The sequence below is a fragment of the Sciurus carolinensis genome, chromosome 3 (genome assembly GCF_902686445.1).
Source record: "Sciurus carolinensis chromosome 3, mSciCar1.2, whole genome shotgun sequence".
NCBI lineage: Eukaryota > Metazoa > Chordata > Mammalia > Rodentia > Sciuridae > Sciurus > Sciurus carolinensis.
Window position 1 is genome coordinate 71203178 of NC_062215.1, and position 17273 is coordinate 71220450.

Genomic DNA, 17273 nt, shown 5'->3' on the forward strand with positions numbered 1-17273 from the left:
GCTCTATTATCTTTGTATTTTCATTTCATAGAAGCAGTTGTCATTAAGTTATAAGATTCCTGGCACAGTTTTCATCTGCCTAGTGAAAGCCTATGTTTCCCATTTCTTTCCACCTTTTTTCTTAATAGCACTTATTTAAAAGTTACTGTGCTGGTTCCCTTCTAAGTTCTCATCTTTGATTGATTTTGGTTTTTTTTTTTTTCCTGTTTTAATTTTTGTGTATTATTTTGAATCACTTGACCCATCCTACTCTTTCCAAAAATATTGGGTTAGGAGAAATTTTCCTGAATGAATCAGTGTCCTGTGTTTGTGTTCTTGGCCACCTCTCCTGCCAGTGAAGATAGACCACTCAAAAGTGGGTCTCACTGCACACTGTCTTCCTTATTCATCTATATCTATGCAATTCCTGGTTTAACCTTATATTCTTTGCTTATTTGAATTGGTCCACATTCTACTTTTCTACCAGCTCTGTTCCCAGTGGTACAAACAAAAGAATTTGCTTTCCTATGTCAGAGTATGTTTCTTACTTTGAAGAATTTTACTTTGCTGGATTTTATCCCTGAAATTATAGCTCTAGAAATTCTCTTTTCCTTTGCTTCTGGAACCCTGTTAAGTTATCACTTCCTTTTCCAGTTCTGCTGTCCACTCTGAGGTTTGAGATTTCAGGTGTCTCCTAATTTTGCCAAAATGGAAACTAAATTCTTTTTCTATTTTCATTGTTACTGTTCTCTGAGAGGACAAAATACTGAACTATTAATCTCTGCCTACAGTCCTCTTGTCCTTACTCTGAAGTCAGATGATGACTTAGCTGAACATCAGAAGGTGAACTTAAGTCCACTTGTTGGAAACCAACCTATTATTTTCTGTAGATGTTAAGTGACTAAATTGGGGCTCTATCACTGGAGCTGCCTTTCGGGGTACTTTAAAAAAAATGCTAATCATTGGGAGAAATATAAGATCAAGTCAACAAATTAAGGAGCACTAATCTGTGTGACCTTATTTTGTGGTAGATGAAGTGTCACACCATGAACTCACAGATGTTGCATTTATTCAGTATATCTTTGAATCTATTTATTTTTCTCACAGTTGCCTTGAATGTGGCTGGTGAGAATCCCTCAGAGCTGTCTTGAGTGTCCTTTTTGATGATTCAGTAGTTTCTGAGTATTTGTTTTTGATACATGATATCTCATGTTCTCTTTACTTTTTCTACTTCTCTAGTCTTGAAGTCAGCTATTTTTCCAAGATCTTGGTTCCTTTTGGTGGAGAATAGTAGTTAGAACCCAAGATCTGGGTGCTAGGGGGTGCTCCTTGATTGTGGTGTATCATTGCTTTGAGGTTCTTTCTGGGAAGTGGAACTTCCAATTGAAATTTTTCTTTTTTTTTTTTTTTTTCTTTTTTTTTTTTTTTTTTTTTGTGGTACTGGGGATTGAACTCAGGACCTTGTGCTTGCGAGGCAAGCACTCTACCAGCTGAGCTATCTCCCCAGCCCTCCAATTGAAATTTTTTAAAAAATTGTTTTTAGTTGTTAATGGACCTTTATTTTATTTATTTGTATGTGGTACTAAGAATTGAACCCAGTGCCCCACACATGCTAGGCAAGTGCTCTACCACTGAGCTACAACCCCAGCCCCTCATTTGAAATTTAATATCACATTTTTTCGTGCTTTCTTAGAATTTATATTCATGTACCTTTTTCCTTGCACTAAAAACTTTATTTCCTTAAAGACATTAATGTAACTATTTGCTTCTTTCAAACTTACAAAACTTCATTTAACAGTATATTCTGGAGATGACTCCAAATCAGTATATAGGGCTCCTAACTTTTTCTTTTGTTTTTGCATATGCTGTTGAATGTTGGTAATGGTATGGTCATGCATTGTTTAATAATGGGGAAATGTTCTTAGAAATGCATTGTTAAGCAATTTCATCATTGTGCAAACATCGTAGAGTACCCAAACCTAGTTGATGGGTCACTTACTCAGTGTCACCTCTTGATACAGTTAAGAAACAACAAACATCAGATGTATGGGACTGCTGTCAGTGTAAAATGACAACTTTTACAGTAAACAGTTTTAAATAGTAGGAGTACCCTCTAACAACAAAAAGTATAGCAAACACATAAATTGTTATTTTCAAGTTTCATGTATTGTACATAGTTATATGTGCCTTTTTACTTTTTCTTTTTTTTTTTTCGGCATGGTACTGGTGATTGAATCCAGTGGTGTTTTACCACTGAGCTACATTCCCACCAGCCCTTTTTTTGTTTTGAGACAGAGTCTCACTAAGTTGCTGAGTCTGACCTCAAACCTGCTCTCCTCCTAACTCAGCCTCTTGCATCTCTGGAATTACAGGTGTGCACCATCACACATGGTGTGTGCTAAGGTTTTGCACAGCTGGATGGAACCCAGGGTCTTGCTTATGTTAGGGAAGTATTCTACCACAGAGCTACACCCCACTTAAGCCCTTTACTCATTTATATTTACCTGGTTCCATAATATAAAAGCATAAAAAGATGCATAGTAAGGAGTTACTTTCTCCTCTGTCCCCCATCTACCAAATTTCTGTTTCTTTGCCTTTTTCTTTTTTTCTTTTAGTATAATTTCCATTTCATTTTTTTACCCAGAGGATAATTTTTCTACAGTCCTTAAGGACTCAGCTTCTTCCATGGACTTCAGTAGTCTTGGGCAGCACCAGCAAGTCTAAATTTGGGTGAAGATGTCTGATTTTTTAGTCTTTACAGGAATGATTTCTCTTTTTTTCCCTCCAACTTTCAAACAGAATGTGTATTTAAGGAATTTATGTTTCTTGGGTTACCTTTTCAGCAGACTTACATTACTATGTTACAGCTCAAAACCAAACCAAGAGAAAACCACACTTGTTAGAAACCAAACTCGTCCTTCTTCTCTCTTTGCTGTGGTAGTTAATAGCTTTTTTAGTTTCTTCTTTATCATGCTCTATATAATCTGCAGCATTTGTAACGTTTTTCTGTATGTTGTTGATCTTTTCACCCTGGGTCTCAACAAACAAAACCACATCCATAAACTTCTCGTGAGCCCTTGGACACTGGTCTCCAACTTCATGATGTCTTTGTGATGTAACTCAATTTCGTTCAGAGCTTGTCTAGTAATTTGTGAATCCGATATAATATCCGAGGTGAAAATGGATGACTTCTCGCTCTCTAGCATCTCCTCCAGCTTGTCATCTGTGGTGGTCCTTCTGGTTATTTCCAACTGGCACTATATATGCATCCTTTTCTTTGCTCCCAAAACAAAGTCTGTGCTTCATTGTATTCTGTCATGGCTAACACAGATTTTTTTTTTTTTTTTTAACACAGAACTTATGTTTATTGCAAACAAACAAAAGAGAGAGAAAGAGAGAGAGAGAGAGAGAGAGAAACGGTCAGAAAAGCATAACATATAAGGTTAAGAATTTAAAAACGTCTTACATTCTGCCCTAGTGGCAGCATAATTAATAGCAACAAACGGCCGTCTTGCTGCCTGCTGCAACCGTAGGGTATTTTTGCAGACCTGATGAGCAAACTTTGTGAAATATGTAGTATGAAGGAAGAAAGCTTGGCGGGTCTTCACTGCAGACTTTGGACTCCCAGTGTTTCGGACGGGCATCCCCTGCATAGCTTGCTGGGACAGGTGACTTCTAACTCGGGGGTCCTCTGTTGTTGGACTGGGAGATAACTTCTCCTCTTCTGAATGAGTGGGCATTTTCAGGCCTCCATATTTTTTCCAGTACAGCCAACAAGTTGCACATAATCTACACTGCATATTAGGTGGGCCCCAAGAATACCATTGGTGAGACTGTGTAGCATAGCAGCTCTCACAGGCTCACCCTAAGAGGGGGTTCTGGGACTGGAACGTGGTCCCCACAGCTCCATTCACAGCTCCAGGCTTGCCATTGCTGGTAGATATTTGGTTGGGATTTGGTTTGCTGTAAGTTGGGATATATACTTGTTTCAGTTTACTCTCGGCTTCTGCTGCTTTTAGACGTTTCTGCTGCACGTATCTGTCAGTAGTTTTCCACATGTGATAATATTCAATGATGCTAGTCAGTGACTTCCAAGGGAGCTGTCCATCGCCTGCCTTACTCCTATCCATCACCCAACATACAGGGTTCACCTCCTGATTGTCCGACAACAGTCAGCAAACTCTAACACAGATTTTTGAGATAGCACTGAAAGCTGGTTTTTTTTGTATCTGAAATCCACAGATATTCAGTTCCCACTCTCATCCTGATCAAAACTTTGCTCAATGGACTTTAACTTGGCTCAAATTCTGTTAGCAGTTTTCTTGATTTCTTTGTTCAGACCTTCAGGCTCTTTATTTTTCCTCTTGGGTTTGGAGCAGAGAGAATGATGCTGTGGTTTTTCTTTATGTCTTCCACATACTGAACTATTTTTGCTATACCATTTCTAATCTCCTCCACCTGATAGAAGAAATTGTCTGTAAAATGGTTCTTTTCAATAACAGTCATGTATCCATCATCATTTTTCCTACACACTGTCAAGTCTGGCAGTCAGTCCTGCATCCTTGCCACCCTCCCCCAGGCAAGCGCTGCCACTTACAAGAATGATTTCTAATCAGCCTGCTGTGAATGACTTTGTCCTTGGGCACACATTGGATGCAGCTGCCTGTGCAGCAAATAAACTCTGCATGGATGTGGCCCTTTTTGGCACAATCATGGTTCCATTTTTCTTTTTTTTCATCTTGGAAGCAAAAATCTGAGAGACCCCTTTACCTTTCTAAGGCAACCTGTTAATAGCTTTTGGGTATCTTCCTAGTATTTCTTTATGCAAATATATTCAGATTCAAAAATTCAGTTCTTATTTTTATCTTGTTTACCCAGAAGAGTGTTTAATTCATATATCCCTTTTTACTTTGCTTTTTTCCATATAACATATTGAAAGCTTTCCATTCTAGCTCTTAGGGTTCCACACTCTTTTAGTAGCAACATGTAGTGATCCCTTGTATAAATGGATTCGAGGTTGTCTCCAGTTCTTTACTATCTTAGATAGATCACAGTGAATAACCTTATATTTGTGTCATTATGCATATGAGCAGAGGGTACACACAATTTTAATTTTGATATCTATCATCTGATTGCCTTTCTTAGGGTTTATACCAATGTACCCTCCTTCCACAGTCTTAAAAAATCTGATAGGTAAGCAATGATATCTCAGTGTATTTTACATTGAATTTCTCTTTTTAAGGATGAGAATGAGCTGGGCACAGTGGTGCACACCTCTATTGCCAGCTACATGAGAGACCAACAGGAAGAGGATTGCTTGAGTCCAAGAGTTCAAGGCCAGCCTGGGCAAATAGTGAGACCTTGTCTCAAAAATAAAAAAAAAAAAAGAATGAACATCTTTTCTTAAGGAACTTTTTTTTTAAGTGAACTTACTGTTCATACTTTTGCTCTTTCCTTTTTTATTGGCTTATTTTTCTTGTTGATTTCTAGAAGGTTGTAGTTTATTAGGAAGATTGTACTTTTGTCTTTGCTTGATAATATGTTTTGCCATGTATAGGAGGTTTGCTTGTTTGTTCATATAGTCAAATTTATCAGTATTTTCTTTTTGTAGCTTCTGGATTTTGTAAGTTTTTGTGTCTGTTTTCTGCACAGTGTTGAGGATTGAATCCAGGACCTCGTGCATGCTAGGCAAATTCTCTACCACTGAGCCACATCCCCAATTCTGAATGCTTTAAAAAGATACAAAGCTCTCTATACTCCAGGATTATAAAGGAGTCCCCCCGTCTTTTTCTTCATGTACATTTCTAGTTGCCTTAAATCTTTGATTCTTTTAGTTTCATCCTGGTGTACTGTGATGTAGGGATACTATTTTATCATTTCCAAATGGCTTCATAGTCTTCCCAACATCATTTATTTGGGTTTTTTTTGAGAATCTCTATCTCTTCGTTGAAATGATCTTTTGCTTCCTGCAGGTGCTCTTTCAGTTTATTGGTATTATCATTCATTGCCTGCATTTGCTCTCTTATCTCATCCTTTGCTTCACAAATCATCTTAATCATGTATAATCTGAAGTCCTTTTCTGACATTTCTTCTAACATACTATCATTGGATTTTATTAATATAGAATCTAGATTTGTTTGGATCACTTTCTTCCCTTGTTTTTTCATGTTGTTCATGTATCTTCCCCTCTAGCAGTGCAGATCTGGGGTATTGCAGATTTCCCCCTATAGGCTTATAGTGGCCCTATAGGTTTCCAAAACCCTTTCTTTAAGGGAGATCAATATTAGCAGTGCCCAATTCAGACACTATGCAATCCTAGACCAAATAGCCCCTATGAGGACAATAACAAAATTGTCATAATAAACAGAATGAGTTAAAATATTATCTTCAGTAAAACAAACAGATTTGCAATAAGGTCTGCAGTTTCTAATGGAGGACAAAGAGGATGCAGAGGGATGTAGAATGTGGCTATTAATGGGATAAGAAAAGAATATACAGAAGTTCTAGATAATAGAAAGGGTGAGATTGTAATCAAAAGAAATTGGATGTTAGCATGCAAAAAAGGGAGAAAGAGACTCTGAGGGAACAAGTAAACAAAAGGAAAAGAGAGCAAGAAAAGTAAAGAAATAAAAACTTAAATTTTTTCAATAAGGAGAAAAAAGAAAATCTACAGTATAACAGTCATATAGTAATGAAATCTACCAGAGTTCAGTAGCCTGATGCAGGAGAGGTACCTGACAATGAGCTTCAAGCCTCCAGCGTGCATCTCAGGATGGGATTTGCCCCACCTAAAGATCAGAGCTACGGCTTCCAGGATTATCCAAGATGTCTGCTCTGGCTTTGAAAGGTGTTGGCAAATGGGGAGCTGCAGCTCAGGGTGTGGCCGTGGTCAGCAGGAGGTCCTGGAGGCAGGATGCTGTTGGTCAGGCAGGGGTCCTGGAGGTGGGGTGTGTTTGGTGTGGTTGTGGGATCCTGGAGGCCGGGTGCAATCAGTCAGTCTGGGGTCCCGGTATAGGGCACAGTCAGTTGGTCTAGGGGTCCTGGCATTAGGGAGCAGTCAGTCGATGTGAGGGTCCCAGAGGCAGGGAGTGATCGGTTGGGCTGAGGGATCCTGCAGGTACTGTAACAGTGAACTTCCAGGCAACAGCAGGCAGCTGGTGCTCCACTGGCAGTCGGTGATCAGTTTGCTGACTATTGTCGGACGATCGGGAGGTGAACCTCATGCTTTGGGTGATGGATAGGAGTAAGGCAGGTGATGAACAGGTGAGAGGCAGGCAAATGGCGGATATCCTCTGCTTGAAACCAGAGTTACAGAGCGACAAGGAATGCAACCTCCCTCTAGTCCGCCATCTTGGATCCGGGAAGCTCTAATCTTAATGGAGGACCAAGGCTGGGAAGTGCTGGGGAATCTTGGTGAAGCTGCAATCAGATCAGCTTAGACAGGAGCCTGTTCCTAGCATAAGCTGAAAATAAGAACCTGGGACTGACACACATACAAAGAAAGCTGGGAAGAGACCCAGTGAGACAAAAGCTCACCTCAGCCACCTACCTGGAGCACATGCCAAGGGAGCCCAACATCATTTATTATAGTCCATTTTCCCCTCTGATTTGATAAGCCAGTTTTATTATATTGGTGTTTTCTTGCCACTGTTACAATTTTGTACCTTGCTATCAACTAATTGGATTGCTGTCTGTTATGCCTTTCAATCATTAGTCAGTCATAACTGGAACTTGATGTCATTTTAAGAATGTCCTTCCATCTGGTAAGGAATGATATAAAATTGGGGGGAAGGACCGTGCTTCTGTAGTCATAGGTTAAACTGTTGTTAATTGTGATTGCCTATAATCTTCTCTTGGAAAACTTGTTAGAAATTCATAATGTGAGAAACCTTATTGTATACATTCAGATTTTTCCAGAGTGAAGTGTAATCATTATATTAATGCTCACTCAAGATTGTTATGTAAGACTGGGGTGTAGCTCAGTGATAGATCATTTGTCTACCAAGGCCCTGGGTTTGACCCTCAGTACCACACACACAAAAAAAGTTTTGAAGTGTTGATTAACTACCTCATGACTAAGACTTAATTTACTCAGTTTGTGGTATATGTTTATACCTTTCAAAATAAGATGTCACAGTTTCAGGAGAGAAACAGTGAACTATTTACTTCACTGATGTGACTTAAAGACCATGTAATTGGTTTAACTGTGGACTTCACAGACCTATGAAAAGATACAATTTGTGACTGTAATCTAATACAAGATAGTAAATGACCTTGACTGCCTGCACTGTGTCTGTGCAATAGTTATAAATCACATAGTATCTTCTCTGTCTTTTCAGTCGGCCCACTTTGTCTATCCAGCATCCACCATCTGCAGCAATTAGTATTCAGCGTCCTGCTCAGTCACGGGATGTGACAACAAGAATCACACTACCATCTCACCCTGCATTAGGGACACCAAAACAGCAGCTTCATACAATGGCTCAGGTAAAACCAGAGGTGAAGATTCACCTGTGTACTTTGTGCTATAAAACCAGAATTGTGCATAGTTTGCCAAGGACCTGGCAGTATGAAAGGAATGATTACTTTTAGATTGATGGAGTGAGAAATGTTCTTATTTATAACTGTGTTGTGGGGTTCCCCCCACAGAAAACCATCTTCAGTACTGGCACACCGGTGGCTGCAGCAACAGTAGCACCTATTTTGGCAACCAACACCCTTCCTTCAGCAACCACAGCCGGTAAGTCAGTAGCCCTGCTCTCCTTCCTGCCAGGGATAAAGGGGCCATAAGGGGTGAGTGAAATTTTCATTTGTCACCTTCAGAGGAAAAACAACAGACTAGAAAAATTCTCCTAACTTTTCAAGATTTTTACCAAGGTTTTTAAGAATCTCATGTACAGAGAGACCATTGTTAAAGAATTTCCTTTTTTCCTTCATTTTAGGATCTGTGTCACACACACAAGCTCCCACGAGTACAATTGTTACCATGACAATGCCCTCCCATTCATCCCACGCAACTGCTGTGACCACCTCAAACATCCCAGTTGGTAAGTGCTGTGTGACCTTCACAGAGAAACCTATGAGGAATTTTTCAGCCCTCTTGTCCAGGCCTTCATGTCCAAGGCTAGTATTATTTTTTGTTGTTGTTTTAAATTTCTGATCTTAAAAGCAACATTGAATTTGACTTTAACTTTTTTTATTATTTGTCATATAGAGCTGGCACTGATAGTAGGGGAAAAAAAGAGAATAGTGATCTTCAAGTACTAAAAGTAAACTTTAACCCTGGGTTTGACTGCCTTATCAAACTGTGCTTCTTGTGTGTACTTCATATAGAAATAAGTTAATTTTATTGACATGGGTAGACAAGAACAATGGGAAAAGCAAGATCTGAAACGAAAACTTGTACACTTCCATAGACTACTCGGGAAAAAAATCTCTGGATGATGGAACTACAGGAAGAGCATAAAGCTTCAAATTGATCACCCTCAGTTGTCATCTCAGTGCTAATCCATGGTATTTCATGATCATCCTGTAATCTATTTAGTCCTTGTTTATTCCCTGGTTTAAATATATGAATACTATGAATATTTTAAAAGTCTTTGTAACATTCTGGCAGCTAAACTTTAGTCATCAAGAGCAGGGATTGTCAAACCTTTTCTAAGACCATATGGTAAACATTCTAGGCTTTGTGGCCATGTAAGTCTGTGTCACAGATGATTAACTCTGCTTTTGTATCATTTAAACAACCATGGACCATATATAAACAAATGAGTGTGACGGTTCCAGTAAGACTTTATTCATGGACAGAGAAATTTGAATTTCATATCACTTTCACATCATGAAATATCCTTCCCCTCAACTGTTCAAAAATGTAAACCCATTCTTAGCTTACAGACCACACAGAAATAGCAGGCTAGTTTGGTGCACAGACCACACTTCGCCAATGTCTGTCACCTGTCATTGGGCTGATATATCTTTATTACCATGTCCAAAGCAGAGGCTATGGCTTGGAAGATAGAAAATATAGCTCTCTATGACCCATAAACCATAGGTTTTAGTTTCCAGTGTTTTCTCTGTCTTGGTTCTGTAATGGTGAGTATGCTCCAAAGAAATGAGACATCTGCCCTACTTTTAATATAATATATTTTAGAAGACTGCTTTTTGTGAAGAGGATACACTGACATACCAAACTGTCAGAAGTCTGGTAACCTGACATAGAGGTATGACTTCCCCACCTGCTAGGTCTTTCTTCCTATATAAACAAGATAGACTTACAGCTTTATGGTCCCCTCAGTAAACTTTGAAGATACTTCCCTAGAATAATATAGGACCCAGAGAATCCCCACTCCTCTGTAGGTAAGCAGGCCATACCAGCCCTAAAATATGTGCTCAACCCCACAGACAACCTTTAGCAGGGATAGCGTTGCACTGCTGGTCATTCTCACATTATTGCTCACTATGACTTGGCAGTAGAGAAAACAGACTTCTCTCAGACTTTCAAATTAATTCACTTTTGTGAGAAGTTTATTTTGTGTGTGTATATATTGTTTTACCATTAATGCACTTTTGTTGGTTAAGACTATGGGTTGACTTTTATTGGGTAAGACTATGGGTTGTTCCATATATCCATTTCAGACCATTTTCTGGCTTTACCTGATAGGTATCAGCTGTCAGCAGTGCTGCAAGAACAGAGCTAAGCCTGTTCACTTAGGTTTTATAGCTGGGAGTCTAACTAGGGTATCTGCAGCTATGAGGAAACTCAGACCAGTAAAGAGAAGATATTATATCCTAAAGGAACTGTCAGGCTTCCTCTTGATACCCATTGTGAAGAATTGTTTTTAAGAGGTTGTTTCTTGTTAGTGTCCTTGTGCTTCTTAAGAGATTATACTGGAAGTAAACTCATCCAAAGTGCCAGAGGACATGAATATGTTCATTCTTAAATTCCATCAGGTTTATGTTCTAGCTTTGCTCTCTTATATAGTAATTCAAATATTTGTTACATCATAATAGAATTCCTCTAAAAAGTTTCTCAGTTGAGAAGGGAAATCTGATATAACCGCAAAGCATTAATTTTCAAGTTAGGTTTATACATGATGTATTAAAATCACCTAAGTGCATTTTCCATATTGTACTTGCTTTCACCAGGTGAGATTAAATCTTGAATTTAACCATTGTTCTAATAGGAATGTGTTAGGTCATGGGGAAAAAAAGACTGACTCTAAAGTAGAATCTAAGGTCTTTGCCATTTTTTGTGTTCAAAATTTTGTTACTTTTTTATAGAGTTTAGCCCTTCAAAAAAATTGTTAGTGGGTGTGGGGTACTGGGGATTGAACTCAGGAGTACTTGACCACTGAGCCACATTCCCAGTCCTATGTTGTATTTTATTTAGAAATAGTATCTCACTGAGTTGCTTAGCACCTTGCTTTTTGCTGAGGCTGGCATTGAACTTGAGATCCTCTGGCCTCAGCCTCCTGAGCCACTGGGGTTTTAGGCATGTGCCACCGTATCCAGCTTCAAAATTTTTTGTGGGTGGGAATGATCTTCAAGGAGCCAGTTTAACCAGGTGTAGTGATATACCCCTATAATCCTGGTGGCTCAGGAGGCTGAGGCAGGAGGATCACAAGTTCCAAGCCAGCCTCAGCAACTTGAGTGAGGTTGTAAGCAACCTAGCAGGACCCTTTATCAAAACAAAGAATTGTTAAAAAGGGCTGGGGTTGCCCTTAAGTGCCTTTGGTTTAATCCCTGGTACCAAATTAAAAGGGAAAAAAAAAAAGTCAAGTTGAACAGGGCCTGGTTGCTCTCTTTTTAAAACTATTTAGCAGTTTTTAACAGATAATGGTATGAATATATTAGTGAATTATTGAAGTAATTCAGTTGAATCTTTTGTAGTTTTTTTTCAATTTTATTTTCATTTAAACTAAAAATTCCGACTTATAACTGTTGGCATTTGTAAGTTTGCTGCTAGCAAAACTGTTTTGGCACACCAGTAAGAATATATGAGTAATAATATAATTGAACTTCACTATTTGTAGCCAAGGTGGTACCTCAGCAGATCACACATACTTCTCCTCGGATCCAGCCTGATTACCCTGCAGAGAGGAGTAGCCTGATTCCTATTTCAGGGCATCGGGCCTCTCCAAATCCTGTGGCCATGGAAACCCGAAGTGACAACAGGTAGGAGGCAATGGGCCAGTTAGCTTGCCCAATTGTGTCATTGTTTTGATATTTTAGTAAAATCAAATGTCCCACAAAATATGGTGTGTGTTTGTTTATATTTTCAAATTTTCCCCCTGAAAATAACACATTGGATAAATTTCTTTTTCATTGTTCACAGGAAAATATGGTTTTTATTAAGTCATTCTCTTTTTGATGGATATTCTAGCATCCATTTTTTTTGTTCATGTGTTTGTTTTGAGCCATTCTGAGAGTAAGGGTTGCAGGATTGTGACCCTTTATCCATAAATGCCTCCATTTATGACTCCTAAAACAACACAGTCTCTTTTTTAACCATACTTAGAGATTTCTGGAATGATTCTTTAGCTTTCCATTCTATTCTTACATTGACATTGTTTAAAACTATACATAGGCCAGTTGTTTTGTTAGAATATCCTTCAATTTGGTTTTGTCACATTGTTTCTTCATGGTTAGATTCAGGTTATTCATTTTTTGAAGGAATTATTATTTAAGTGATGTGTTCTCACCATTATTACATCATCAGAGGGTTCATGCTGTTTGTTCCATTATTGGTTATATTAACATTAATTACTCAATAAAGGTGATGTTTGCCGTTTTTTGTTTTTGTTTTTGTTTTTTCCTACTGTAAAGGCACATTTTTCTCCTCTGTAAACAAATAATCTATATGGAAATACTTTGAGACCATAAATATTCCTGTTCTCCAGGAAACTTTCACCCAGTAATTTTAAGATTGATAATTCCTGGGCAAATTAATTATCAATATTATAGTTGCAAAACATACTTATTTAAAGTATCATTTCTTCCATATTTATTTGGCATTTTCAAATTGAGAAAGTTTCTCTTATATACTCTTTTTGAGTATTTCATTTTTTAAAATCAGTCTGGGCATATGAATTTGTTTTATTCATTAATATAAATATATATATTTATATATAATGATGGCAATATATCCATTATATTGTCATATGGCAATATATTCATTATATTTACATTAATGATGGCAATATATCCATTGCCATCATCTGTTTTGGTGTTCAAATGATCTCCAGTTTGGCCCTTACGGTCCCCATTAGACTGCTTCTGTAGATTTCACCATGTCTCCATTCTAGCTCTTAATTTTCCACAAGTTATTCCAGGTCTTACTGATTCCTGAGATCTGCTGGTTTTTTTCCAGGGAGCTCTTTTGTCATTTCAAAACCAACATCTAGGCATTATCTCTGCTTTTGCTAAGGATGATATTTCTTCTAGGCTCTTTTGTCAGGCAGAAGTAAAAAGTAACATTTTTTTAACCATTTGAATATATGTTGATACCTCCAGTGTAACTCTGTTCCCTCCCACATTCCATTTTTGTGTTTCCCTCTCCTACAGTGAGAGTCCTATTCGGTGTAGAGTCATTTCAGAACTGGGTGATTTTTAAATCTTGTTATTTGATTTTTAGTGTGTACAGGAATGCATATAAATTTTAATACATTGATCTTATGTTCATCTACCTTGCTAATCACTCCTTTTAGCTCTAAAAGTTTTTAGATTCTCTTAGATTCTTTAAATAGATATTTATTTCATCTACAAATAAGGACAGTTTTTTGTGGGTACCCAAGACAATGTTTCCAGTTTTCTATATGTATTTTTGTTGTTGTTGTTGTTACCTTGGTTAGAAGCATCCAGTTACAGTGTTACTTATTTCTACTTAAATGGAAATTCTTCTGAAATTTCAGTATAAATTTTGTTAGATACCATCATCAATTTGAAAAAATTATATTTTCTTTGTCATTTAAGTTATGAATTGGTATGAATGCTATCAAATTTTTTTGTACATCTTTTGCAACAATTTCAAATGATCGTTCTCTTTAGACTTTTTAATATTGAAAGCGTGAATAGAAGTCCTAAAGTCAAATCATTTCTATTTTCTGTGATAAACCTAATTAACCACAATGTATTTAATTTTATATAGTACTTAATTCAGTTTAAGAATTTTTGCATCATTGTAAAGAGTGAGATTGATTTATAATATTTTTCTCATACTCTTCCTGTCAAATTTTAGTGTCAAGGCTATAAGTTCAAAAAATAAGTTGGAGCTGCGTGTGGTGGCATTGCCTATAATCCCATCTATTCAGGAGGCTGAGGCAGAAGGATTGCAAGTTTGAAGCCTGCCTCGGCAACTTATTGAGGCCCTGTCTCAAAATAAAAAGTGCTGGGGATGGAGTTCTGTGGTAAAGCGCTTGCATAGCATGTACAAGGCTCTGCGTTTAATCCCCAGTATTGACAGGGTGAGAGAGGAGAGGTTAGATCTCATATATTTTTCTCTAGTCTCTGGATGAGCTTGTATGAGATTGAGATTATCTGTTTCGTGTATAGGTGAAAAAATTTGCCTGTAAAAACAGTCTGAATTAGTGTCTTTCAAGTGGAATTGAGCAGGGAAGAGTTTTGATTACTGAGTTTTTGTGAGTCAGTTTTGGTAATTGTTATTCTCAAAAATCATCCATAAAATATTATCTGTGTTTTTACATTTAATTGACATAGGTCTTTACAGTATAACTACTTATTTCATAAAAGTTTACATTCTTTCAGTATATATCCCTTGATCTTAGAGTTTGGAACAACAATTGGGGAGAAGTTGGTGTGGCAGTTAGGAGGGAAGACAATTAGCAGGATTGGGGGGATAAAATAAAGATAAAGAAGAAAATAATTTTGTTTAATATGATCTGTACTTTATCTCTAGACCATCTGTTCCTGTTCAGTTCCAATACTTTTTGCCAACTTATCCACCCTCTGCATATCCACTGGCTGCACATACCTACACACCAATCACCAGTTCTGTGTCCACTATCCGACAGTACCCAGGTATGAACCCCACTTTTAAGATGGCTTTTCACATTTTTATTTTTGCTAATTGGTTAGATGGTATTCCTAGTAAGGGATTTAATTACTCTGGCTTTTATTTACAGATTCAGAGAATACAATGAAGTTGCATAGATCACCATCTTTGTGACTTATGACAAGATTGTTTCACTTATTAGTGTTATTTGCATAGTTTTATCCCACCCTGAAGATAATCACAGTAAACAATTTTAGCTATACCTTAAAATGATAGTATAGTTATAATGAATAAAGCTGTATTTTGGGGGGGGTTCTCTTGTTTTGTGAAACAAATGTCAGAAAAGGAGTTCAGAATATACATAATTAAAATGATTCATGAAGTAAAGGATGAGATAACACAGCAAATGCAGACAATGAATGATCACTCCAATAAACAGTTGAAAGAGAGCTGGGGGTATAGCTCAGTTGGTATAGTGCTTGCCTGGCAAGCACAAGGCCCTGGGTTCAATCCCCAGTACCACAAAAAAAAAAAAAAAAAAAAAACAGTTGAAAGAGCAACTGCAGGGAGCAAAAGATTATTTCAATAAAGAGAGATTCTGAAAAAAAGCCAAATGGAAAGCCTTGAAATGAAAGAAACAATAAACCAAATTAAAAAACTCAATGGAAAGCATCACCAACAGACTAGATACTTGAAAGATAGAACCTCAGACAATGAAGACAAAATATTTAATCTGAAATAAAGTCCATCAAAGAAGATGGTAAGAAATCATGAATGGAACCTCTAAAAACTATGGGATATCATAAAAAGATCAAAATTGAGAATTATTGGAAGTGAGGAAGGCACAGAGATACAAAATAAAGGAATGAACAACCTATCAATGAAATAATATCAGAAAATTTCTCAAATCTGAAGAATGAAGTGGAAAATCAATATAAGAGGCTTACAGAACACCAGGTACACAAAATTACAACAGATCCACACCAAGACCACATTTTAATGAAAATACCTAACATACAAATAAAAATAGAATTTTAAAGGCTGTGAGAGATAAGCATCTGATTACATATGGGGGAAAACAATACGGATATCAGCAGAGTTCTTAGCCCAGACCCTGAAAGCTAGAAGGTACTGGAACAACATATTTCAAGCTCTGAAAGAACATGGTTGCCAACCAAGAATCTTATACCCAGCAAAACTAACCTTCAGATTTGAAGATGAAATAAAATCCTCCCATGATAAGCAGAAGTTCAAAGAACTTACAAACAGAAAGCCTGAACTAGAGAACATTCTCAGCAAACATTCCATGAGGAGGAAATGAAAAACAACAATGTAGGTTAGCAAAGGGAGAAATTACTTCCCTGAAGGAAAAGCCAGTCAAAGGAGAAACCAAGTCAAGTTAAAAAACAAAAATAAGCCAAAATGACTGGAAATACAATCATATCTTAATAATAACCCTGAATGTTATTTCCTTTTTCTGTTTCAAAAGGGTTTTGATTTTGTCAATTTACATGTAAGGAAGGACAGCTCTTTGTGATATAAGCTATAAATATCTCCCTTAGTTGTCTTTTTTAAAAGTTTTATGATGCTGCTTTCCATAAAAAATTGATTTTTATGTAACAAAAAGTACCAGTGAAATAATTAATGGCTTGGGAATTTTGAGTCTGAAACAGTTAGATACTTCTTGCTAACTCCAAATTTATAAAGAAAAAATTTTCAAGTTTTCTTCTTATTACTTAATGGTTGTGTTATTTAAAAAATATCTTTGGTACATATGGAATTTATCATGATATATGAGGTAAAGCAGGGATGTTACTTTACTTACTCCTATAACTCTTTTTCCCAGTGATTTGAGATGTTGTCCTCTTTATACATTCAATTTTTGTATGAATCTGAGTGTACTTACTTCTGGGCATTCTGTTTTGCTAATAGACCACTATGATACTCTTAAATTATTTAGACTTTTAAAAATGCCTTAATGTGTTTTAGTGCTGGTCCACTTCTGTTTATTTTTTTTCCACTAAATTTTAGCATCAGGTGATATAGCTTAAAACTGTTAAGTTTTCATTGAGACTTAGTTAAAGTTACAAATTAATTTACACAATAATATGGTTCTTCTATTTGTAGAAAAGCTATTATTTTTGCCTTTAGTGGTATTTTAATTTTTAATATTTCTCACATTTTTATTGACAAACATTAATATATTTTTGTTACTGTTTTATATGAAATCTTTTCTTCCATTAAATCTTCCAAAAGATTGTTTGAATATATGTGAACTACTGAT

General features: G+C 36.9%; 1 protein-coding gene, 1 non-coding gene and 1 pseudogene across 2 annotated transcripts in view; 2 read left to right on the forward strand and 1 right to left on the reverse strand.

Moving 5' to 3' along the window:
- The window catches only part of Sap130 (Sin3A associated protein 130), a 74874-nt gene that overhangs the window by 19027 nt on the left and 38574 nt on the right, over positions 1 to 17273 (forward strand). Inside the window, 5 exon segments of the mRNA XM_047545799.1 lie at positions 8319 to 8466; positions 8629 to 8719; positions 8922 to 9026; positions 12012 to 12153; positions 14894 to 15015. Of these exon segments, the coding sequence (XP_047401755.1) occupies positions 8319 to 8466; positions 8629 to 8719; positions 8922 to 9026; positions 12012 to 12153; positions 14894 to 15015 (608 nt within the window).
- On the reverse strand, positions 2848 to 4539 carry LOC124981250 (syntaxin-2-like; annotated as a pseudogene).
- Trnaa-ggc (transfer RNA alanine (anticodon GGC)) lies at positions 15441 to 15514 on the forward strand. Its single transcript has one exon. It is a non-coding gene; the product is annotated as a tRNA-Ala (tRNA).